The following is a 24,638-nucleotide window of genomic DNA, read 5'->3' on the forward strand; positions in this document are numbered from 1 at the left end:
ACAAGGCATAGCTTTATTGGTTTTATTAACAACTTCACAAAGTAGAGTGTATGGCAACACTTCTCAAGTGCCAAAGTATATGAGTGTGCAAATTTAAAGTAATAAATGAATGGACACTTGAAGACAAACAAACAGATGGCAATGATGGATATGATGTCAAAATTAATATAAGTCGAAGACAGTGATTTTGATTTCCCTATTAATGACGTCCATGAAGCCCATCTGTGTGGTTCTGGTGAGTCCCTCTCACAGTCTAGTCCACAGTTACTGTGCTTCTTATAGAGGGGAAGTGCTCAAAGAATCCCTGCATATTATAACACAGTTAGAACAACCCAAAACCGACTTGGCAAACATTCATAAGACAATCCTTAAAGGTACGGTTCACCCAAACATTCATTCTCATGTTGTTTCTTTCTTCCATGATACAGAAAAGTTGAAACTGGAAAACTGTACTTTTCAGTCCTTTCTACACAGTTACAATGAATAAAGTATGAGACTTTAAAATCATTCTTATGTGTTGGATCTTTTTAATACATTAAAACTCTCAGAATAACTTTTCACCAAAAACTCAATATTATGATGCAGATTTTTTGCCAGCTTCTCCTTGTCACGGCGCGATAGAGACAGCACAAGTGTTAAATAAGTAGTTAAAAAAAGAAATTTGTAATTTTACTGTCAATTTGTAATTTTTCTTAATGTAATTTCAAATCTGTATGACTTTGACATGGAACATGGAACACAGGAGTGTCACGGCACGATGGAAAGACGGCGCCGTGGAAAGAACAAGGTCTGGGTCCAAATGCAGGGAAGAGACACTGTATTATAAAACGAGAACAAAAATACCAACAGGGCAAAAACAAAACGAATCACATGGACCAGAGGGCGCCACTTCCCCATCTCCCGGACTCTGAGATGGATTCACCGTAACACTATACACCTGGTTCACTCTGTACACCTGTGGCATCCACTCACTCACTTACACAAACACAGCTGTTACCCATTTGTTCACGAGCATATATTCTGGTCTCACCCACCACTCACCTGGCTATATGTAATGTCATATGTGATATCATGTGTTACTCGTGCTTGTATTTCGGCTTGTCCCTGTGATTCGTTTCGGTCTTGTTTTTGCCCTGTTGGCATTTTTGTTCTCGTTTTATAATAAAGTGTCTCTTCCCTGCATTTGGACCCAGACCTTGTTCTTTCCACGGCGCCGTCTCTATCGTGCCGTGACACTCCTGTGTTCCATGTTCCATGTCAAAGTCATACAGATTTGAAATTACATTAAGAAAAATTACAAATTGACAGTAAAATTACAAATTTCTTTTTTTAACTACTTATTTAACACTTGTGCTGTGCTGAAAATCCTCTACTTAATTTGGTGTTCCTGGTCAAAAATGACTGGCCTTTTAAAAATGGTTTGTAAATTTACCTTAAAGAGGGTGGTGGTCTGGAGAACTCCCGTTGTGCAGCACATTTCACGAATGGAGTGCATTGCAAGTTGAGGTGCCCCGAGATCAAGAACTGCCATTCCTAAACGAGCAGCTAAAATCGGCCCAATCGTTGTTCCACATGGACTGTCATTCCTAACCATCACATCCTGGGTTAAAAAAAAAAAACTTTTACTTGACGAAACCGTAACACATGGATCCAGGTGGATGCTGCACACTGGTGGTGGATGAGAAGATACCCCCTGACATTGTAAAGCACTTTGAGTGCTTAGAAAAGTGCTAAATAATAATAATACCTTACATTTATAATTTTTATTATTATATCATGCTGTTTGTAATATCAATGTCCATTCCACACAGAGAGAAGAGAGCTAATTTCTATTTTCCAGAGATTGTTCTATCTTCTCTGCTGCACTCTTCTGTTTAAAAATCCCACACGGTCTTGTGAGCAAACCTGTTTCTAGGAGCGGTGTTCATGCATTTGGATAGTTTGTACAGATCATATTATCTTGATATACACAAACATCAACAAACACTCTAAATGCCTACCAACAAAAACTAACCACACAATAGTAATCAATTTCCTTGTCTTGGATTTCACTTCTTCAGAACAGTGAAGATCATTTTAGCTTAAATAATGAGGATCACTTTAACCGATTTATATGGCAGAAGATTCTTGGGAAGGACAGATGGTGAAGCAGGATGTAATGAAATATAAGAGAGGGGGTAATGTTCTGCTTACCTGTAGAGGTACGCCCACTTTTCCAGCAATATCTCGTAATATAGCAGCAGTCACAGCAGTGGTAGCATAGCGCTGGTTACTGTTAAACTTTATGACTGGACCCTGATCCAGGACACACAATGTGAGAGATTTAGCTGATTGGGCTCTGCTGAGGTCTTCATGAATGTATTGAGGTGGCGCCGGTGTGTGTTTGTTACCTTATGAAATGCAGGCCTGTGATTTTCCTCATGTTTCTCCCTGTAAGAAGAATCATACATGTGTATATCATACATTACAAAACTGAACACACACATACACAAACTTTTATATGCTGTGTACAGGAACTCTCCGTGGGCTTAGTTTTTATACCTACCCCTCACAGAAAACTACTAGAAATTTTTAAATTACTAAATACAAAACAAAAACACACAGTTTGGTATGCCTTTAAGCCATTTGGTTTACCAGGTCACAGGAATTATCCTCATAAACCATGTTTACATTGTAATACCCATATACATATGGTGTCTTTATAAACCATATATTGAACAACACACACACACACACACACACACAGAGAGAGAGAGAGAGAGAGAGAGAGAGAGAGAGAGAGAGAGAGAGAGTAATGGCAACTAGAGCAGAAATTAAGAAATCCCTGGTAAGTAATTTATATAATTTTTTTGCACACATATATACATACATTATTATCCAAAAATTTGGGGTTGGAGCAATTTCTTTTATTATTATTAGTCTCGTATCCTTACCATTAAGTTAAAAAAAATTACCATTTAAATTTTTTTTGAAAATATAATTTATTACTGTGATGGCACATTACTCCAGTCTTCAGTGTCATGTGAGTCTTCATAAATCATTCTAATATGCTGGTGCTCAAGAAATATTTCTATGAACATTGTTTTCAACATTACTATCAGTGTTGAAAACAAATGGACTGCTTAATGTTTTTGTGGAAACCACAATAAATTTGTTTCAAAATTCTTTGATTAATTGAAACTTAAAAACTATTTATTTGAAACAGAAGATTTTTTTGTAACAATGTAAAAGTCATTAGTTACTTTTGATCCATTTAATGTAAGCCAATTTTTATTTCAGAAAACTTACTGACCCCAAGCTTTTGAATAGTTTTTTGCAATATATATATATATATATATATATATATATATATATATATATATATATATATATATATATATATATATATATATATATATATATATATACACACACATATACATACATATACACATATACATACATATACACATATATACCTGATATTCCCAGGTGTTTCTCATGACAGGGAAATTTGATCATTATTAAAACAAAACCACAAATTTTGGTGTCACCACAATTACGACACACTGTACCAGGGAGAAAAAAACTGCAAATTTAAGTGTTACCATAGAGGTAAATAAGTTGCCATAGTGACAGACTGACTGGTAGTTAGGGTGTGCAGCATGGGCCATGTCCGCACTGATCATGTAGGACAGTGGCACTGCCTCCTGAAAGGCGGTCAGATTGTCAGGGGTCGAAGCAAGACGCCGCAGAATCAACTCAGTCAGGTTAGAATGAGCTCCCTGAGCGCTCTCAGACCCCACCTATTGATAGATAAAAGCTCAATTATTTGGATGAGACTAGAGACAGGTGGATTCAGATTTGCATCTCTTTGTCTTACCTCTTCGTTGTCATATAGAGTAACCACACGGATGTTTGGATCTTTTGCTAGAGAATCAGGTGTGCTGGAGTCCATGAGAGCCTGGGAGAGAGGACATAATTATATATTAATTATTCATCATCACTCCTCAGATCATTTTTGAGTGGGTGAATGACTGAATATTTAATAAGATGTTGCTCTCTGTGTTCAGGCATACCGTAAGAGCACAGAAACAACTATGCAGGTTGTCCAGACGAGGAGAGAAGATGAATTCTTCATAGACACCTCCTAGTGCCTGCAGAGCACAAAAACCTAGTCAACTCATGATAATCAGTTCGACTTCTACTTTGTGATTCTCTAAAGTAATGGTTCATTCTGCTGAGAGGTTGGGTAAAAATAAGAGCAATCCTCTTTGCTGAGCACAAATTGACCTTACATACTAATCCTCTTTATGTCAGCACAATTTGTGCAAAAAATAAAAGACTAGAAAGCAAAACTGAAATCTTTTGGGTATTTGTCTAACAAGAAGACAAAGAGTCTTACACCAGGCTGTGAGTCTGCCAGACAGAGCTCAAAGTCCAGTAAAGCATTTGGCTCGACCCCGACACACAGCATCTGGATCAGCGCAGGGTGATGCTTCTCTGCCTGAACACAGCAAAATAATTAGAGAGGTGTTCATAAAACTTTTCATTTTTATTAAGGATTGGTTACCTATTGCTATCTGTCTTAGAACTGTGATTGGAAAAGAGTCAGTATTTTATTGTCCATGCTCACGTCCTGTTTTTTAAATTTAAACTGCTTTTGCCGTTATCTAATGTTTGTTTAGAAAAAATCTTTAAAAATTGGAATGTTTTGATGACAATCTTAAATGTAATTTTTAGCAAATCTTAAATTATCAGTTTTTCATACAGTATATTTTAATGTTGTAATGGCCAAATAAATTTGTAGCATACTTCAACAACTGAATTTATGTTTTAAAGAACTTTAATATTGCTTATAACAGGAAAATAATTATCAGCTTGTTGTATTGGCCAGAATTTTAAAGGGATTTTTTTTGGCCAAAACTCTGTCATCAGTTGCTAACCATTCTTGCTTGGTGTGCGAGAACCAATGAGGTTCTCCTTCAAGAACATATGAGGTTTTGTTCTTATGTGCGCTGATCAAAGTATATTTGTGAACAAAAGCCCAAAATAAATCTGTTCATCATATAAAGCAATCATGTCTCTTAAGAAGACTTGGAGTAAACGGTTGAATTCATTTGAATTACTTTTACGAAACTTTCTTTGTGAACTTTTTGAAACTTAAAATATTTTCGATTTTTTATATTATTTCTTAATTTCGGTTTCGAAGATGAACGACATGAGGGTGAGTAAACGATGACAACATTTTGTGAGCGAACTATCCTTTTAACAAAAAATTGTATTTAACAATATTGGTGCATCCCTATTTTACAGTGTGATGCATAATGTTGCAGAATAAGATGTAGAATGAAGGACTTTGTAAAACATCAGATCAATATTAGATGACGATCATAGTGTAAAAATGTTGTTTTTTGTTATCAGCCTAAAATTTCCTGTTAAGTGCACCATTACTAATTATCATTTGGTTCCACAGAAAGCACATACTTCAACTTTTGTTGTACACCTGTACAACCATTAATTTGTATGATCTTACAACGGATGTTGCATTACAGGCATCTCCACAGGAGGCAGATCCTGTTTCCAGCTCCTCCTGGATGGCGGTGGCCAGCAAAGGTGCTCTACAACAGACAAAAATACAGATAGATACAAAACAATTCCACGTGTCCCATACCTCCATCTGTTCTTTCCCATGTATTAATAAGTGCTTACAGGTGGTTTTCCTTGTTAGGTCCAAAGGAGTCATTGATGTCTCTCTGCAGGTGAATGGCCAGATGGGGGATCCTGAGGATGGGACGGGGAACATGAACCAGACGCTGCACCAGCTTGCTTTCGCTCTGTACGAAAATATACAAACAGACAACTCTGGTAAAAACAAAAAACTAACTTTATTCATATATAATTCATACATTCATATACAAGATCATCGACAATGAAGGATTCAGAGGAACCTGGGTATGTTTCACATTTCTGTATGACACATAACAGAGGCTTACCTTAACCATTACACGACCTGCGATGGTCAGGTCACGATCAAACCAAGTGTTCCAGATTCCTCCTCCATAACACTCCACTCCTATCTGCAAGAAGCCCAACTTTGTCTTCTTAGAGCGTGGCTTCACCTAAACACACAAGCTCAAGAAATTACAAATGACAGCCGCATACATCCTCTATTTACATTAATGTGGAATACAGTTATCTGACTGCTATATTTGTAACAGCTATGAAACACTCAGAGAACTGATGATATTTCATCTGTATCAAAGCATCACAGGTCATCTTGTGTCTGTTTTTCTCACCCTCAGACATGGACTGTCCGTATGAGCCCCGATCATGGAAAAACCATTTCCAGGCTTGTAGAGGCCACCGACAGCAAAAGCAATAATGGTGGAGTAATTCCTGGTTACAAAATACTGGAAAGAATACAATTACAGTGGATATTGTGAAAATATATTTAATATGAGCAGCACTGAGTTGTTTCTCATTTTGTATAGAAATAACAGACTAAGCTACATATGGCCAAAAATATTTTATGACTATTGTTATTTTAATATGCACCTTTAAAAGTCATTCCCCCAGCTGTAGGAGTTTATTGAATGAATAGTTCATCTATATATAAAAATTTTATGCAAATCTATTCACCCTCATGCCATTCAGGGTGTAGATGAAGTTGTTTTTTCATAAGAACCGATTTGAAGCAATTTAGCATTACATTACATTCTCACCAATAGATCCTCTGCAGTGAATGGGTGCCGTTACAATGAGAGTCCAAAAACATCACAAGAATTGACATGGCCCCAGTGCATCAGTTAATGTCTTGTGTGTGAAAAGCTGTGTGTTTGTGATAAACAAATCCATCAATACGTTTTTAACTTAAAACCGTAAGTTAAAAAAAAGAAAAAAAAAAAGTGTGATATCTGAATGAGGAGAGAAATATGAATAAATCAAGCACTGTAAAAATAGTCTAAAACAGTTGCAAATATGTTTGTGGATTTTGATGTGAGAGGAAAACAGGTGATGAACTTTTTCATTGGAAGATGCGTTATCATGGATTATAGACTCATATTCTGTAAAGAAGTGACCGTTTAAAGTTAAAATGGCTTAATGATGGATTTGATTCTTACAAACACACAGCTTTTCAATTCACACAAATCTCAATTGATGGACTGGAGTCGTGGATTATTGTCATGTTTTTATCCACTGAAGGGGATCCATTGGTGAGCAAGTCATGTAATGCTAAATTTCTCCAAATCTGCTTTGATGAACAAAAACCCATCAACATATTGAATTTAAAGCAGAAAATATATATATATATTTTTGAAAATGTATAATTATAAGTTAAGATTAAAGAAGAGGACACACACACACACCTTACAGGCAGGTTTAATGTCCCAATGCTCAGCCTCCTTGAGCTCAGTAAAACCAGCCTTTAGCAGGCGAGATTTACACTCCTCCACCACTGCGAGACAAAGAAGGAAAGTAAACGTTAGATATAGAAATTCTAAACGTACATACAATTAAACTCATGCATATTTCAGTACAATGCTTACATCACACTGACATTACAAAACCTGTGAAAGAACATTTTTTCAAAGTCTAGATCAAGATCTACTGTCCATATCAGGAGCTGTCCCAGACCCATAAGACTGTAAAGCTGGTTAATCTTAGTATTGACAAAGTGTATCTCAAACTAAAGGAAGAGTAGAATTTATGCATTTCAATGCAATTTATGTTGTCATCCAATATACAACATTTCAATCTCATGTCATTCTTACCATGGTAAGGTGAAACTCCCTTATTGACAAAATTAAGAAACTCTTTGGCAGCAGCCTGCACAGCTTCTTTTGAGCTTTTCATGATGAAAGACTGTGTAAAACATACAATAAACAATAAATGTAAGTACAAACAGAGAAAGCAGCAAGTCACATGCACAGATACTTTTTCAGATCAACTACAGTATTCGAGACCGGGTGAAACCAGCTGTTTTCTTGTTCCTGAGATTTTTATAATCATGATTTAGTAAACTAAAGCACATGACGAGAATATTTGAGAAACGACATAGAATACAAATGCAAATAAACACACACACACACACACACACACACAATCGATACCTACAAAACCATACAACAACCCTTGCAGAATACCGGAAATCCCCAAGTCACGTACTAGACGAGAAAGACTATACAATTCTCTGCACTAGTCACAGCACTTTTAAAGTTACCCGTCAAGCTTTCCTACCTGCATATATGAAGAAGTAGACTTTAACATTCAGGGCAAGAATGGAGGAAGCTATGGGGATTTGATGTAGTGGTAGCAGAAGAAGGCCCTCTAGTGGTTGGAGGTGCATAAGCTCTTATACTTTTTAAAACAAAAGTGCATTCTTATATTGCAATTATTATATTTCATATTAATATATTGTATTTTTTTCATATTTCTATGAAATGTTTAGATGTGTAAAATAAAATAAAATAAATAACTATTTAAACATTAAGATTAAAAAACAAATGTCCAGAAAGCCAAAACCTACACCACTCATTTAGGAACAACATGCAAGTTAGTATAAAGTTATCTATTTCTATATTAGAGTTAAGTGTTTATTTCTGTTATTTGATATCTTCATACAAGAAACCTTGTGACATTCTTAATTTACCATTAATTTAAGCTTTAGTCAAAAGTTAATGTCAGGGTAAAAATTTCAAATGACATTATGTTTCCATGCAATCCTTGACATTATAAGCAGAACAATAACCCCGTTTATGATAACCAGTTCAGCTTTGCTCTCACGTCTTTTACTCTTTTTTCACAAAATATTTTTTAACAGTAGAAGCTGAGAGAGCATCTTTCTAAGACAAAGGAAACAAAGTACACTTTGAAAAGTTAATCAGAGAGCCAAGGTGATTTGGTGATCACATCTTGAATTTTCCTCAAGGCTAGAAGGTATGATTATCAATTTTGACTCAGATGCTCATTAGTGTTGCAGCAAGTCAACATAGATGACCTTTTCAGTGCAGTAGTTTTTCACTGTACATTCAGCATTTTAACTTATTTCCTTTTGATCTCTGTTGTCTGTACTTGATTACACTGCCACTTTTACTTGTATTTATTATTATTATTATTATTATTATTGTGAACTGTACACATTTACTTCAGCGTTACAAAAAAAAAAAAAAAAAAAACCGAACTGTAGTAATTTTTCATCATTTATTATAGTAATGTGGTATGAGACACGATAATGAAGGATAAGCAGTTCTCGTTTATTTTGTTGTATGTACAGTTTATGTCATGGTTTCCAGTTTCATAACACTGGGGCACATATTAGTAAAGGCACAGCACACAGTCACAACCTTGTCAAGGAATATCATTCCATCATCTTCACGTGGGGCTATCATGCTCACTGGTACGGCCTCACTTAGCATGGTGTACTTTGTGCGCACACATCCGATCACGCTCTTCAAATGGACCCTGAGGTGAGCTATCTTACGTGTCTCCACCTCATCTTTTGGAACCAGCTTTTGATTTTCCACTTCAGCACACATTAGTCCAACGACGTCCCCGGTGTCAAATCCACGATCCACCAACACGAAGTCTCCAGGCAATAGCTTATCAAGAAGGCCACTACTCTCAATCACATCCTTGTCACTGACACCACCTTCCCACCCTTTAGAAACAAAAGCAGTAGCTCCACGTGGAGTAAAGCCAATGAGATACTTGAGTGTGTGCTTTTGTGAAGATGTCTGTGCTATAGAATTCTCTTTTGATGCTCTCTCAGTGTTAATTTCAAAGCAGTCTACAATAACCGCAACATGATTGCCAAAAATTTCTACAAACTGTTGTAATATGCCGCCCTTCAGGCAATGTCTCTCTGGCCAGTGCACCAAAGGGCTGAGGTGGGTAAACAAGGCACCTATGGTGTCTCTGAACGTTGTGGACACAGTCTTTTGATCTATGCAGAAGAGATGTGCAACGTGCTGAATTGGCAGATTCAGCCTCAGGCGCATCAGAGTTAGGAAGAGCATCTGAAAAGGCGATAGTTTGCATCGTGTCTGTGCTAGGCAGGGAAGAAGCTTCGTCAGCACACCCATTAGAACAGCAAAACATGGCAGTCCAGTGTAGTACTCGACCTTCTCATCATCTCCCAAAAAATCCTCAGAGATTGTCTTTTTGGAGAGCTCTTCCTTCAGTAACCTGTTCTCCTCTAATAAGCGGTTAATTTCAGCACGTCTACAGTCACAGAAACTACATTCCTTCTGTTCTACAAGGTCATCCTTTGGTGCAGCCTCATCCATCTGTAACCTCTGTGAAACTTCATCTTCATCTGGTGGTGCATCTTCATCCAGTGGTTCTTCTTTAACCAGGGGTACATCATCTATCTCCAATATTAGGTCAGGCAGATCTGGTGATGTTGCAGGTGCAGCAGTGTTCTGTTTGAGACCTTGCTTTCTCTTTGTCCTACGGTTATACCGCTCAGGATTCACTGCTTTAACTTCTGTGTGCCCAAGATGTAATGATGGTGCCCAGTCAGGATGACACTCAAACATTTCATAAGCTGGTTTGCCTGATTAAAAGAAAAAACAGAAATTTCTTTGATTAGACAAACTAGCTAGTTTGAAATTATCAAGATTTTTTCTTTCTTTCTTTATTTTACACAAGTGACTCATTATTATTACAATGTAAAATAATTGTATATCTTGTGATGGTAAAGCTGAATTTCTTTGGTCTTAATTACTTCAGTTATCCTTCAAAAAACATTATAATGTGCTGATTTGGTGCTCAGTTATGATTAATTAGTAACAATGGTTCTCATCAATGTTGATTTTTCTTTTGCTGTATAATATATCTGTGGAGAGTTAAATCATGATACATTTACAAAAGAATAGCATTTATTTCAACATTTAACATTATTAAAGCCTTTACATACATTTTGATTAATTCCACGCGTCCTTGCAGAATATTATAAATATATAATCTTACTTTTACTTATGTATAAAAGTTTGGAACGCGGCGCCCAAGCCCCGTAGTAGTCGTGGTCCACGACCGTCGGGACCATGACGGGTTGCTCGATGTCTTCATCAGGCCCCGGCGGGTCAGGTTCTGGACTTGGTGGTCGAGATCGGTGCTCCCAAACACCGGCCCGTGACACCGTAGTGTAGTTATTCCACTCGAATAACGATGGAACTGAGCCTACTGCTAAAACCCGTCTACCCTTAGCAGTAGTGTGAATTTCATTCTCGTGGAAATGTCGGCTGCATACCTTAGTATGAGCGGTCACCGAAAATCGTGCCCTCCTTATTTTGTGCAACCACTGCGCACGAAGGTTGGTGTCCTTCGGGAAGCAGTGGAAGCTCAAATGGGTGTTATATCGACTTGAAGCAGAGCAAAGTGGCACACAGCAGTGCTCCTTAGATCCACCTACAGTTTTTAGAAACTTAGATGTGTCACGCACATTATATCTCTTTTTTCGAACAACAGCAGCAGCACTCATCTTGTTTGTTTATAGCGGATGCGGGTGAAGTAAACCGGAAACCGAAATGCCGACCTCTGAGGGCTTGTGTGCCGAGTTGCATTCTGGGACGTGGCGGGCATGTTGATGACCTCGCGAATGTAAACAAACTGCAAGTCGAACGAGAAGAAGCAGAGTTGGGAGAAAGAAAAAAGATGTTAAAATCGCGAAAAGGTTGTGGGATTTACAGGGATACGCTAAATAGGGATGCCAGGGACCGATGTATGGACAAAATCGGCACTATTAACGGTTTGGGACCATATGAAATTCCCAACAAAGTGTGGAGCACCGACGACAACGAACTTGCTGCCTCGCTTTTGTTAACAGATATCTTCGGCTACCTTGTTTGTTTTGTGAGCGCCTACACTTCAGAACAGTTCCGAAGCTATAAGTCATTGGAGTCTCAGTATTTTCCTGTAAAATATCCCGTTAGCCCTTCCATCGGACCTGTCGGTCTCTTTACTATTGTCCTGTTGCTACCCCCTTGCCCTTCCAGCAAAACAGATGTTTTTTTAAAGCATCGTTTTGCTTATTTGAAAGCAAACTTAGCGTGATGTTGGGCTTTTTAAGATAGCGTGGTTGTTGCGAGAGCACAATTTCACGCCAATCTGTAAGCAAAGTCACGTTAGACCTAACGTTAGCTTCACAACTCGCTTAGTTAATGCAGCAGTTTTGTAGCAGGAATATTTGCTGTCAGCAAATCGTACACCATATTTAACTTACCAGAATGAAAATGCAGGGAACACACTCTCATCGACATCGGGATACTGTGGAATGTAATGTTTGGACGTTTTACAGCCGCGACCCAAGCGAGCCGACGACTCTTTGTAATCTGGGATACTTGTTCTCCGTGGTCGCGTCTCCAAGCAGGAAAGCGGTGGAAAGTTAATCCATTTTCAATTTTTTCCCCTTTGCGATTATGTGTAGCGCTCTTACACCCCACAATACAGCACCGGTTTACCATTGTTGAAAATGACTTTTAATTAATCAAATTAAGACACACGGCTCAGAGGAAGTACGTCTAAACACTGCGCAGTAGTCCTCCTCCTCCTTCTTCTTTCTGGAGTTTTTCTTGGCGGTTGGCACACAACGAAAAGGTGCGTTACCGCCACCAACTGGTATGGAGTGTGGATCTGAAATACTACTACTTATTTAATTCCCCCCAAAAATAAAACTAAACCGAATCAACAAACAAAACAAAATCAACAAAACAAAAATTAAGACTCAAATCTTCTCAATCATATTAATTATTCTAATATAATAAAAAACGATTCCATAGCACTTATTTCTTGTTTTTTTTTTTTTTAAGAATTTCAACTAAATCAAAATTAATTATTTTCCATTCTAAGGTTTCAGATCATTTCCGAATTTTTTCACTCATATTTCTTACAGAGCACCATGACGTGTTCTATTTTCTCTTGTTGCCCACAGTACATCTTCTGGTGTTATGTTTACCTATTTTAAATAGACAAAGGAGCTCATTGTGGACTTCAGGAAGAAGAAACGAGGCACGCATGACCCCATCCACATTAATGGGATGGATGTAGAACGTGTCTCCAGCTTCAAGTTCTTGGGAACCACCATCTCAGAGGACCTGTCCTGGACCACAAACACCTCCAGCCTGGTCAAGAAGGCTCACCAGCGTCTCTTCTACCTCAGGACACTGTCTTCAGCCATCCTGGTGAACTTTTACTGGTGTGCGATCGAGAGCATCCTGACCAGTTGCATCACAGTCTGGTATGGGAACTGCAAAGTGGCTGACCGCAAGGCACTGCAGAGGGTGGTGAAAACTGCCCAACGCATCACAGGGACACCACTTCTTGACAAGAACCAGCAGATTCAGGAACAGCTTTTTCCCTACAGCTGTCTCCTTGCTGAACTCTGCCCTTTGACCCCCCCCCCCCCCCCCCCACACACACACACACCACACAGACAGACTCCTCACCCCTCCTCATCACTACATCTATTATTTGCACTACTGTCTGTTCATCCAGAAACACGGAATAATCCATTTGCACACTGAAATTTCTATGCACTTTACTGTCCATTGAAATAGGGTAAATTATGTTCATAGTTCTGCCTATAGTGTACATACACTTTTACATAATCCACCTGTATAGTATGTTCATAGTACACCTATCTGTATATCATGCTGATAGTATTTAAAATCTTAATACCATAATAATATATATCATACGTATAATACTTATTTAATAATAAATATAGTATAAAAATGCTCTTTATTTCCATTTTACTGACATTTGACTGTCACATCGACGTATTCTCTTTTTGTGGCCTCCTTTGCAGCCTTCTCTGCCATTTCATTTCCTATGATTCCTATATGTGCTGGCACCCACAAAAATATAACTACAATGCCCATCATTTGAATTCTATATAAGAATTTGAATTCTATATAAGAATTAGAATTCTATATAAGAATTCACGACAAGGGAAGTCGTGGCCTAATGGTTAGAGAGTCGGACTCCCAATCGAAAGGTTGTGAGTTTGATTCCCGGGCCGGCAGGAATTGTGGGTGGGGGGAGTGCATGTACAGTTCTCTCTCCACCCTCAATACCACGACTTAGGTGCCCTTGAGCAAGGCATCGAACCCCCAACTGCTCCCCGGGCGCCGCAGCATAAATGGCTGCCCACTGCTCCGGGTGTGTGCTCACAGTGTGTGTGTGTGTGTGTTCACTGCTCTGTGTGTGTGCATTTCGGATGGGTTAAATGCAGAGCACAAATTCTGAGTATGGGTCACCATACTTGGCTGAATGTCACTTCACTTTTTTTTTTTTTATAATGTTTGTTGTATTTCAAACAAATAATCTGCCCTGCTGTCTGAGTGACTGCTCTGTAGACTGATTAATGATGAAGATGAATCTGAACAAATAATAACAAATAATAGCTCTCAATGGTCTTTTTTCCTCTATCCACTGTACTGCTAACAGAATATCTAGCATTTGTCCTGTGTATACTGATACATTATCGCTAATCCACTTCACTATTGTAATATTAAACTCTGGAACAATAAACACTACTCCTATCCTATCCACTAAACTCTTTGATGCATCTGTGTAAATCTGGATATAACTGTAGTAACTTTTTTGAATAATGTGCTTGATGCAGATCCATACACCTCACAACCATAATCCAGAACTGATCTAATTAACCCACAATAAATTGCTTTCAGTGCTATTCTGCAGCTCCCCCTCACTTCCCACCAAACACCACAATACATTTAACACCTTCCTACATTTGTCCAGTACTTGATATGTACATCCCATGTTATTCCTTCATCAAACCATAACACCAAAAACTTAAAATGTTACTCTCTTTCCAATTCTCGATAATACAACTTTAATTTAACCTCCGTACCAAATCTTTTCTTTGTAAACAACATTATCTTTGTTTTATCTACTGAGAATTTAAACCCCCATTTATATGACCACTTCGCTATTTTCATAATAGATTCCTGTAGCTTTTTAACAATAAATTTCATATTTCTTCCCCTCTTCCAAATCGCCCCATCATCCGCAAAAAGTGAAAATCCCATTCTCTATTTCCCTGAACACATAATTTATTAATATAAAGAATAATTAAGGACTTATTATACTCCCTTGAGGTGTTCCATTCTCAACAATATATTTTCTTGAATTACTTGTAATTAGAACTCCCTATTCTAACTTGTATTAATCTTCCTTGTAAAAAGTCCTAAATTCATCTATATATTCGTCTTTTGATTCCGAATTTTCACTTTCTAATTAACAATTCTTCTCTCCACATCATATCATATGCCTTCTCTATGTCAAAGAAGACAGCCACTACACTTTCTTTGTTCACTTGTGCTTTTCTAATTTCATGCTCTAAACATACAGCTGAATCCATTGTATTTCTTCCTTTTATAAGGTCACTTTTATATTTGGCTATATATCCTTTCTTTTCCATATAAAACTTTAACCTTTCATTTATCATTTTTCCATTAATTTGAATATGTTGAATGTCAAAGCGATTGGTCTATAATTGCCTGGATTTGTACAGTCTTTTCCTGGTTTTTGTATTGGCACTACCACAGCCTCCTTCCAGCTCCGTGGCAATTTCCCATCCTCCCACACTTTATTATATAGTTCCAGTAATACATCCTTTGAATTTTCACTGAGCTGGTTTATCATTATATAACAAATCTTATCAATTCCTGGTGCTGACATCTTATTTTTCTGGAGAGCACCTTTTAGTTCTTTCATTGTAAATGATTCATTTTGTAGGTCTTTTGAATTTTGTTCTAGCTGTAATTCTTCATTCTCCCTTACTGTATTTTCCCTCCCTGTTTCCCTTCTTCACTAATATTATTTGAACAGTGAACTGTTACAAAAGTTTTTGCCAGCATCTCTGCTTTCTCCTCATCTCTCACTGATGTTTTTTCTCCATCATTTAAGACAGGGTATCCATATTCTCTTTTTATCCCATTCATTCTTTTTATCATCCCCAAAACTTTACCAATTTCTTTCTCCCTTCCTACTGAGCAACAACATTTCCTCCAATATTCTTTCTTTGCATTTTTTATAATTCTCCTTACATTTGCTTGTAACCTTTTATATTCAATAAGATTCTGAAAACAATGATTCCTTTTTAACACTTTAAAAGGTTTTCTAAATTGTATCGCTCTTACATTCCTTTGTCCACCATCTTATTTGTCCACCACAATCTTATTCTTGCACTTTTCTGCCCTCATCTTTATTGACTTCTTTGCAGCGTCTAGGACAACTTTACAAAATGAATCATTAAAGTTATTAACATCTTTATTTCTATCATTGTTTTTCCATTTCTTGATCACTAATATTCCTAAATTAAACCCAATCAGCACTACTGAATGACCATTTCTGCAATCCTACTGTATCATATTCCTCTAGACTCAAGCCTACTACTATTACAATAGGATAATGGTCACTTCCTACTGTTGTTCCTTTAACTACTTCCCATGTGCAAATGCCTGCTAATGAATCTGCCACTAATGTAAGATCTTTTTATTATTTTGTACCAGTTCTGATATTAATTCTTGTACCACTTCCATCATTTAAACACACTAAATTTGTCATCTCCATTATCTCCTCAATCACCATTCCATTGGTATCATTACAGTTATGCATAATGTGCTATTGACATTAAAATCCCCACAGCAAATCACCTTCCCTACTAACTGTATCGTCATTTCATCCAGAAACTCTAATGACAATTTATTAAATGGATTATAAAAGTTAACAACTTTAATATTTCTTTCTCTAGTCCATACTTAAATTATTAAATATTCCAAATCTTTTCCTTTCCCCAAAACTCTATATTGCATTCCTTGTTTTATAAATATTATACATCTTCCTTCACTACCCTCCCCTCTGTCTCTACGAATGCTATCATATCCTTTAATAACAAACTCTATTTCTGATTTAAGCCATGTCTCTTGAACACATATGATTTCTGGTTTATTTTTAAAATCTTTAATAAATCCCTTAAACTCCTGACCATTCACTATTAGGCTTTTTGCATTCCATTGTACAATAATCAGCTTGTCTTATCACCCACTTTCCCATCTGCTTCAAGTCCCAAAAATTTCTCAGCTCCCTTAACTATGATTTTAATTTTCTCCGTATTTTATTTAACTTGATCAGTACAATTGATCACATAGGCCACAAATAAAATAATCTTATCTACTGTCAATTCTGTATTTGTTTTCTCTGTTTGACCTTCATCTGCTCTCGTCTCCTGGATAACATTGTCAGTATCAACTCTAACCCTTTGTCCTTGTACTTTCTTCACTGCCTCTGCATAACTTATGTTGGAACCGATATGCACCGAACCGAATCAGAACGCAGATTTCGGTGCCTATTAAATGCCTGTGCAATCGATTGAAATATTTGTCCTGGTTCTCCGAAATGTACACAAGATGCATGGGCGTCGCTAGGCTTTTTAGCGGGGCTATAGCATTTAGCTCCATAAAGCGCGAGAGGGCTCAAACAGAAACAGAGGACACAAGGTGTGTTTATAGATAGATTGTTAGAATATCTGTATCTGTGCAGTTCTTTGTCATACAGACAAAAGATCAAGAGGGAGCAATCAGTTTCTCATCTACTGTAAAGTTTTGTCTCCGTTCACCGCTCATCACACACAGCTGTTTCCTCCAGTGACAATCTAGCTCTTAAAGGTCACCTTTTTCGTGTTTTTTTTAAGCTTTGATTTTGTTTACAGTGTGCAATATAACATGTGTTCATGTTTTGCGTGTAAAAAAACAGTATTTTTCACACAATTCACTTGTCTGTATACCACTGTTTACACTGTCATAAAAACGGGCTGATGACTTCCTTGTTCTATGAAGTCCCTCCTTCAGAAATATATAACGAGTTCTGATTGTGCCAGCGGTTCATATGTTGTGATTCGACAGCAGCTGAGCGCATGCTGCCCTCCTGGAAATGCGATTGGGCTAGTTTTGGAGTAGTTTTGAGAAGCAAGTGGGCAGGATTTGTTTTGAAAACCTGGCAATCCTGATCTGAACACATGTGCTGGAGATGTACCTCTAATCACAGAACGCTTTTACTGACGAGATGCGCATGAAAATCGCGTACGATTTTTTTGCACAGCCCTACCATCTAGTTAACAAAGCTAAACAGCGTTGCCCTTTGTGTAATAGGTAACAGAAACTGTTCAACGCACCAACTTAAATAATAAAATACACTTACCGGTTGTGGTCCATAAACAACGCCTTCTCCAGACACAGAGGGAGCTGCTCCATCTTTCATGAATAATCTTTGTGTGAATCCGGCATTAAACCGATTGAGATTGAGGAAGCTGTCCTCAGCAAAATGTGCTGCACATAGTTTTACATGTGGATTATAATTTTCGGGAACCGAGTTAAACAAATTGTAACCATTAATCTCCAAGTACAGCGTCCCTGGGAAGGCCAAACAAAGATGATTGGACTCCGAGATGAAAATAACAGCGTTTCGACGACATGGCGACAAAAGCACTCTTCAAACCAACTCTTCCTCTTCTCTGTCGGAGCGCAACAAGACCACGCCCCCTTTTTTGTGTATTCCTGTGGGTGGAAGTTAGTCAAAAAACGGTTTTAGTGACGTCATTACTGCAGGAAGTAGAGGGATGTAGTCAAAACTGGGCGTTCGATGTACAACCCGAATTCCGGAAAAGTTGGGACGTTTTTTAAATTTTAATAAAATGAAAACTAAAGGAATTTCAAATCACATGAGCCAATATTTTATTCACAATAGAACATAGATAACGTAGCAAATGTTTAAACTGAGAAATTTTACACTTTTATCCACTTAATTAGCTCATTTAAAATTTAATGCCTGCTACAGGTCTCAAAAAAGTTGGCACGGGGGCAACAAATGGCTAAAAAAGCAAGCAGTTTTGAAAAGATTCAGCTGGGAGAACATCTAGTGATTAATTAAGTTAATTGATATCAGGTCTGTAACATGATTAGCTATAAAAGCTTTGTCTTAGAGAAGCAGAGTCTCTCAGAAGTAAAGATGGGCAGAGGCTCTCCAATCTGTGAAAGACTGCTTAAAAAAATTGTGGAAAACTTTAAAAACAATGTTCCTCAACGTCAAATTGCAAAGGCTTTGCAAATCTCATCATCTACAGTGCATAACATCATCAAAAGATTCAGAGAAACTGGAGAAATCTCTGTGCATAAGGGACAAGGCCGGAGACCTTTATTGGATGCCCATGGTCTTCGGGCTCTCAGACGACACTGCATTACTCATCGGCATGATTGTGTCAATGACATTACTAAATGGGCCCAGGAATACTTTCAGAAACCACTGTCGGTAAACACAATCCGCCGTGCCATCAGCAGATGCCAACTAAAGCTCTATCATGCAAAAAGGAAGCCATATGTGAACATGGTCCAGAAGCGCCGTCGTGTCCTGTGGGCCAAGGCTCATTTAAAATGGACTATTTCAAAGTGGAATAGTGTTTTATGGTCAGACGAGTCCAAATTTGACATTCTTGTTGGAAATCACGGACGCCGTGTCCTCCGGGCTAAAGAGGAGGGAGACCTTCCAGCATGTTATCAGCGTTCAGTTCAAAAGCCAGCATCTCTGATGGTATGGGGGTGCATTTGTGCATACGGTATGGGCAGCTTGCATGTTTTGGAAGGCTTTGTGAATGCTGAAAGGTATATAAAGGTTTTAGAGCAACATATGCTTCCCTCCAAACAACGTCTATTTCAGGGAAGGCCTTGTTTATTTCAGCAGGACAACGCAAAACCACATACTGCAGCTATAACAACAGCATGGCTTCGTCGTAGAAGAGTCCGGGTGCTAACCTGGCCTGCCTGCAGTCCAGATCTTTCACCTATAGACAACATTTGGCGCATCATTAAACGAAAAATACGTCAAAGACGACCACGAACTCTTCAGCAGCTGGAAATCTATATAAGGCAAGAATGGGACCAAATTCCAACAGCAAAACTCCAGCAACTCATAGCCTCAATGCCCAGACGTCTTCAAACTGTTTTGAAAAGAAAAGGAGATGCTACACCATAGTAAACATGCCCCGTCCCGACTATTTTGAGACCTGTAGCAGAAATCAAAATTGAAATGAGCTCATTTTGTGCATAAAATTGTAAACTCTCAGTTTAAACATTTGCTATGTTATCTATGTTCTATTGTGAATAAAATATTGGCTCATGTGATTTGAAAGTCTTTTAGTTTTCATTTTATTAAAATTTAAAAAAACGTCCCAACTTTTCCGGAATTCGGGTTGTAGGCGAATGCTGTTAAATAAAATATCTCGCTTGGCATTGAACTTTGAGCTTTAGAATTTTACAGATATTATTTATACTCTAACAACAACATTACACACTAACTAAAGTTTAAAACATGGGATCATGAAGAACGGACCTTTAACACATATGAACGCATAATTTAATTACACTTATTTAAATATACGTCATTTAATTATACGTACTTTATACATACACTACTGTCCAAATGTTTGTAAATGTAAACTGATATTTCCTGCTGACATATTAAAGCAAAAGATATAAATAGGCTTAAAACCCTTTTTTGAGATGAAAATACTAATTTGCCTAAGACTGTACTTTACAAACGTCATTGTTGCTACTTTATAAAGAATGATACAGTCATTCACAGAACTGATTAAAGACAGTGACAGACAGCACTCATTTTAACTAAATATCAGAGTGATTGACCCAAATTGATGTCCCAGATCGTGAAATACATTTATTAGCCTTAGAGTAAGGGAAGCTTGGGAAATGAGAGTGTAATGATAAAACCTTCGTATTCATCCGGAAGAAGGAGGCGAGAACCGGCGGACAATCAAATGAAACTTTAATAATCACAAAATAAACAAAACAGCGCACCAGCCCCTCACGGACGACTGATGCGCACAAAATAAAAACCAAAACACAACTAATGCCCAGGCCTGGTCCTCTCTCGTCCTTCACTGTCGTCGCTCCAGTTTTATATCCTTTCATCTCCTACGTGGGACTCGAGACCGGCGGTGGGTCGCAGGTGACACTGATTTGCCCAATCATTGCCGGCCTCACTACTGGTTCCCACGTCCCTCGGCCCCGCCCCACTCGCCACATACTCCCATCGGCCCTCGCAGGCCGGGGGGTACCCTCGAGACTGCGCTCTACCGCCCCCCCCCCCCCTTCCCTCCATCCGGGGGGGACCCCTCACGGAGACCTGCGGGAACCTGGGGATAGGACAGACGAGGCGAGAGAAACGGAGATGGAAGGAGGAGCGACAGAGACGAGAGAGGGGAGAGAGGAAAAAAAAAAAATTCCGGTTCCCAGACGCACTGCTGCTCGGCCCTCCACCAGCTGGGTGATCTCCTCCGCGGTGCCTGGCGGTGGCACTGGACGGCCCTCGGCGGACGGCACGACACTCCTCCGCCGCCCGGTGGACGGCTACAGCTCCTCCGGTTTTGGGCAGCCGGCAGGAGTCCCCCGTTCCCTGCTCCTCCCCGTTCTGGTGGATGGCAGCAGGCTCCGGCCACCTGGCGAACGGCGCCGACTCCTCCGCTCCCTCACGGACGGAAGCCGCCCCTCCATATCGTGGGCGGCCGGCAGCGAGCTCGCCCGTCCCCGGCAACTCACTCCAACCCACCGCCTCGAGCGTCCATGGCGGCACACTCCTCGCCTGCTCGATGGCATCGCGGATTCACCACAGCGGCGAGGGATCTTCAGCAGCGCGTCCCTCCTTCTCCCGGGCTTCGGCACCACTGTAATGATAAAACCTTCGTATTCATCCGGAAGAAGGAGGCAGGAACCGGCGGACAATCAAATGAAACTTTAATAATCACAAAATAAACAAAACAGCGCACCAGCCCCTCACGGACGACTGATGCGCACAAAATAAAAACCAAAACACAACTAATGCCCAGGCCTGGTCCTCTCTCGTCCTTCACTGTCGTCGCTCCAGTTTTATATCCTTCCATCTCCTACGTGGGACTTGAGACCGGCGGTGGGTCGCAGGTGACACTGATTTGCCCAATCATTGCCGGCCTCACTCCTGGTTCCCACGTCCCACGTCCCTCGGCCCCGCCCCACTCGCCACAGAGAGCATCCAAGGAGTGTGTGAATGCTATGGATTTATTTGAAATATTTTTAATGTTCTTTAATGTTATCCTTTTTTAGCCTTTTTTTATTTTATTTATAGAAGTATCGAATCAGGCACCGTTTAGGCACCGGTACCATTTTATAAGTATCGAAATGGCACCGGTATCGAATGAAACCAAATCGATACCCCACCCTAATTTCTACAGCCCTTTTCCTGACTTCACATCCTCCATATGTTACCCTGTGTTGGCCACCACAATTACAACATTTATCCTGCACACTGTCCTTACATTCTTCCACTCTATGCTCTATGCTCACCTCCGCATTTGGGACACCTCTGCATTCCTTCGCAAACTGCTGCTATATGCCCATACCTCTGGCATTTGTAACAGCATAGCGGTGGCTGAATATAGGGCCTAACTGGAAAGCTCATGCATCCTACTCTCACCCTTTCTGGAATTAAGGATTCCTGAAACTCCAGAAGAACAGATAAGCTATCAACCCTTTTACCATTTATTGTTCTCAACAGTCTCTTTATTCTACTCACCTCGCCTCCACTAATATTGCGCTTGAGGTTCTCCAAGTCTTTCTCTACAGGAATCCCTGTTATCACTCCTCTTGTTACTCTATTCTCACCCAAAACCTTTCTCTCACTAATAACTTTTTTGCAAAAACTTTAAATTTGTAGGGCTTTATTTTTCTGTTCCTCTGTTTTGCTTATTATCAACAAGCTTCCATCTCTCAAAATCTTTGCCATTTCCACATCTCCTTTTTTAATTCCCTAGACACCACTATCGTACTTAAACCAACATACTCGTCTTCCTTTCTAAATCTGAGGATTATTTAAAAAATCCTCTTTCACAGCCCTTTTCAGCACAAACCCACTTACTTCATCTGAGCTGTTCTCTTCCAAACTACGTTTATTTTCCTGACTCGAAATCCACCCTACATCTCCTCTCCTGTTTACTCCTGTTCTTTGTCTTCTCCTGTTAGCGACTGGTGTCCTATCGCAATACTCCATTTCCCCATCTTCCTCTACTTTCTTATTAGCCATTCTAATAATTGGGCACTTTCTGTCTTAAATGCTTTTTACTGTTTCCCCTAATTTATGTACCTTTATTTATTTAATAGGTCCTGCAATCACCGCGGCTCAGTGAGCCTCCTCTTACTCCATGGGTGATCTTAACACCATCGGGGCAAGTGTGTTCAGTCCACTGCACCTGTATGGCCAGCATAGCGGAGTCGCTATTTCTGCAGCATCCACTGCAAGGGAATGGTAATTATAAGAAACTTGTATACATACATGTTACTGTAAACTACAAACTATCGCTGTGTATCGAAAAACAATATTGTAAGTAGGACATAAATTGTACTTTAATCTCTACAGCATGTTTCCGATCAAGTCTAATGACATCACTTTTATATAGTGCTTTAAAGAGTACAGATTATTTTAAATATATTGAATAATAAAAATATTAAATATATTAAATATTAATATATTATATTAATATTAAAAATATTATAAACAGCTCTACAAAAGATGCTCATTCATCTGTAATATCAGTAGTGCATTGGATGAAAGACGTGAGACGTGTGATGAATGATTTTGCGTTCGAGGCCATCCTTAACCAATACTTTCTTTCAGTTGTGAGCCATATGACGAAGATGTGCTGTGTATGAGCTCATGTATAAGATTATGTTAGCAAGCTATATTTTCCTATCTCTTTTATACTTGCGACGCTTGCAAAAGCAGACACGTTCATTTGAGTTGGCACTTATGCTTCCAACTATGGTTCGTGTAATGTTTTTTTAGGCACGGACTCTGAGGAGTCCTGCAGCAGATGCATGTCCTGCACTCTGGTTTTGGCGCTTCCTGCTACCAAGTGTGACCGAATGCTCTTTTTTTTTTTATGTTGCCCACTTATGCAAATTAAGCTAGAGGTTCTCGCCGTCAATTTCCCACTTATGCAAATTAAGCTAGAGGTTCTCGCCGTCAATTTCCCTTTTAAGTATTGGGACACGTCATTTCCGATTGGCTATAAATAGCCTCTTTCAGTCGGTTAGGATACGCTGCTTCCTGTTGACTCGGTGGTTCCCTTTTCATTCCCACGTGCGGGCATTTCGAGTGTGGTGTTACGCTAGCCATTGCGTGCTTTTTACAATGGCGATTGTCTACTCTTGTTGCAGGCATGTGTGAACTCATTTATACGACACTGCGGAATCAAAGTGAGATCAAATAACCTGGTGGGCGGTTTAGTGCTTGACTGATTTCATCAGCGGCTTGTTTCAGAGATATCCAGGCCAGTTTACGTGACAGGATCAAAGCGAAACCAAACCATCTAAAAGTGGCTCGTTATGAGCGATTGACTGACGTCATTGTCTGGTAAGCTTTTTCCTGATTGGGTCGAGACATTAAGCACTTTCGTGGGTATTAACCATTGTGTTCCCCTTTTTAGGTGTTTGAGATCTGTTGTACTCGATTCAGAAGGCCTATTTAATGCGAGGATTCGCCGTTATCCTACAGTCTATTTCTCCCTTGCCTGTTCACCTTGATTGATAGTT

General features: G+C 39.0%; 3 protein-coding genes across 3 annotated transcripts in view; 1 reads left to right on the forward strand and 2 right to left on the reverse strand.

Moving 5' to 3' along the window:
• LOC132152032 (beta-crystallin A2-like) overlaps positions 1-24,638 on the forward strand; it is a 132,431-nt gene that overhangs the window by 54,393 nt on the left and 53,400 nt on the right. The window lies entirely within an intron of this gene.
• Positions 62-8,226, reverse strand: LOC132151422 (aspartyl aminopeptidase-like). Its single transcript, XM_059559530.1, has 15 exons — positions 8,221-8,226; positions 7,755-7,845; positions 7,350-7,438; positions 6,279-6,392; positions 5,976-6,101; positions 5,692-5,816; positions 5,516-5,600; positions 4,385-4,486; positions 4,059-4,136; positions 3,863-3,943; positions 3,625-3,785; positions 2,391-2,430; positions 2,194-2,295; positions 1,433-1,600; positions 62-304 (listed from the first exon to the last, which is right to left on the reverse strand). Exons 1-15 carry the CDS (start codon positions 8,224-8,226, stop codon positions 254-256), a joined length of 1,419 nt encoding a protein of 472 aa, XP_059415513.1. The 3' UTR covers positions 62-253.
• On the reverse strand, positions 9,170-12,523 carry LOC132152030 (uncharacterized). The gene is made up of 2 exons (XM_059560667.1): positions 12,206-12,523; positions 9,170-10,537 (listed from the first exon to the last, which is right to left on the reverse strand). The coding sequence occupies exons 1-2, from the start codon at positions 12,444-12,446 to the stop codon at positions 9,258-9,260; spliced, it is 1,521 nt and encodes a 506-aa protein (XP_059416650.1). The 5' UTR covers positions 12,447-12,523; the 3' UTR covers positions 9,170-9,257.

Source organism: Carassius carassius, chromosome 10 (genome assembly GCF_963082965.1).
Source record: "Carassius carassius chromosome 10, fCarCar2.1, whole genome shotgun sequence".
Classification (NCBI taxonomy): Eukaryota; Metazoa; Chordata; class Actinopteri; order Cypriniformes; family Cyprinidae; genus Carassius; species Carassius carassius.

Coding starts and splice junctions, on each gene's coding strand:
- LOC132151422 (XM_059559530.1), bottom strand. Junction 6,393..7,349: donor ACATTAAACCTGCCTGTAAG/GTGTGTGTGTGT, acceptor TATTCTTTCCAG/TATTTTGTAACCAGGAATTA. Junction 1,601..2,193: donor AAGTGGGCGTACCTCTACAG/GTAAGCAGAACA, acceptor TTTTTAACCCAG/GATGTGATGGTTAGGAATGA.
- LOC132152030 (XM_059560667.1), bottom strand. CDS start 12,446: ATGGTAAACCGGTGCTGTATTGTGGGGTGTAAGAGCGCTACACATAAT. Junction 10,538..12,205: donor TTCCCTGCATTTTCATTCTG/GTAAGTTAAATA, acceptor TCTTTTAATCAG/GCAAACCAGCTTATGAAATG.